Source organism: Limulus polyphemus, unplaced genomic scaffold (assembly GCF_000517525.1).
Source record: "Limulus polyphemus unplaced genomic scaffold, Limulus_polyphemus-2.1.2 Scaffold57, whole genome shotgun sequence".
Classification (NCBI taxonomy): Eukaryota; Metazoa; Arthropoda; class Merostomata; order Xiphosura; family Limulidae; genus Limulus; species Limulus polyphemus.
The window spans coordinates 66,784-68,596 of record NW_013665667.1 but is presented as its reverse complement, the minus strand read 5'-3'; the positions used below and the strand labels follow the sequence as shown (position 1 = coordinate 68,596).

The 1,813-nt window shown below is 30.9% G+C and overlaps 1 protein-coding gene across 1 annotated transcript in view; it reads right to left on the bottom strand.

Annotated features, from left to right (window-relative positions):
• Positions 1-1,813, bottom strand: part of LOC106464062 (CCR4-NOT transcription complex subunit 6-like) — an 84,383-nt gene that overhangs the window by 69,844 nt on the left and 12,726 nt on the right. The window contains exon 3 of the mRNA XM_022391952.1: positions 914-1,177. Coding sequence (XP_022247660.1) covers positions 914-1,177 — 264 coding nt within the window. The remainder of the gene's footprint in view (positions 1-913; positions 1,178-1,813) is intronic.

The window sequence follows — 1,813 nt, the reverse complement described above, 5'->3', positions numbered from 1 at the left end:
CTACCCCCCCCCACCCCACACACACACAAATTGCAGGTGTCTGTGCCAAAAGGATTAACAGATATCCATTACCTCCAGTTTTTACCAAAATATTTCAGTATTTCATTTCTGCTGTGCTATGTTTCTTTAAACTTTACATGATCAAATATATTTAGAAATGTTAGTCTTATTTATTGAAGAATATAAAAACCTTTCACAAAGTCTGGTTCCCATGGTGTTACTTAACTAAAATATTAAAAGCATGAAGATAAATGTAACCATGAAAGAAATAACTAACTGTTTTTTGTTTTAACTATTTTAACTTCATAGAAAAATATATCATCTTGAAAACAAAATTAGTTCTAAATTTTTCAATTTAAAAACTTTAATAAAAAAGAATTTCAAAATATTACTGTTATATTTCAAAGAAAAAATATGTACAGGATAACTAAAAGTGTCTAGTTTGAAATACAACAGTAGTTGCAATCATATTCCAAATGACTGACTTCATCTAAACCATTAGTTACATTAAGAGCACATATTTATAACTGCAGCTTGCTAATTCACAATACAACATGAAACAAGTTATGAATAACAAGAGTACACATTTTTATACTAAGTTATATAGAATTACTAATGTTTTAGAAGTAAAATGTTAGGATATGCATTGTTAAAAAGTACCATGTTATTATATGTACCTGAAATAATATTTCAATTTGATTTTTTATAGTGTGTTTATTTAAGCACCATCATAAGAATTTACCCCCATCAATAATAACCCTTATATCTAAGTTATACTTGCTTTGTACAATTGATGAATTATTTATTATGCAATCTTTCCTTGTAATGAACAAACACACTATTCCAAGGTTCAGTTACTGATTAAAAACTCAGACTTTTGGGTTTAATTAACATAAAAACATATGTTACTTACCAAGCTTTTTGATCTGGAAAAGTTTGCCCATTTCAAATGGAAGGACTCGCAGAAAATTATTATTCAGTAATAGCTCTCGTAGTAAGATGAGGTCTCCCAACTCAGCAGGGACAGTATGTAGCTTGTTGCAAGACAAGTCTAAATGAGTGAGGCAAGTTAAACGAGCAATATCAGGAGGAATATGTGACAAATTGTTATCATTCAGGTACAGAGATGTAAGGTGACTCATTCTCCATAAGGCTGGGCTGAGATTTCTGATAGGTCCTAGTCAGTGTACATAAAAAAATAATACATTAATATCAAAGTACTATAACCATCAGAAAAGTGCATTTCCAAGTTTAGACAAAAGAAATAAACTACATAATTGTATGATAACAATTTATCAAGTGTCTTTGTCCACGAGGCTTCTAAGATACATCAAGTTTGAAGTTAGTCAGTCACACAAAAGCTTTTGACTAGTTTCACTCCCATGACTTAGCATCATGCTTGATGGAAAGTTACATGAAAAAAATTTTAATATTTTTCCTAAATGCTCAAGTACATGAAATTGTTACAAGCTTTAAATTTTTCCTGTAATGTAGCACATACTGTACATTTTATGTATTTGTCAGCTCTAGTTTAAACTGCTTACAACTTGAACATACAGATATGTACATTACTACAGATGGGAAAAAACAAATAAACTGGATATACTGTACAAAGATGATATATCCATATGCATATACACAATTCCTGTCCTAAGAAACCAAGAAGTATTAATCAACAAGATAAAAGTAGCTGCTCTGCTGCAGGCCTGCCAATAGATGGGGTGGGCAAAGAGAGCAACTGCCCAGGGTCCCAAGCGAATTAAACCTGGTTATGCCATAAAGTATCTTTAGGCTATATCTTCATTTAATGATA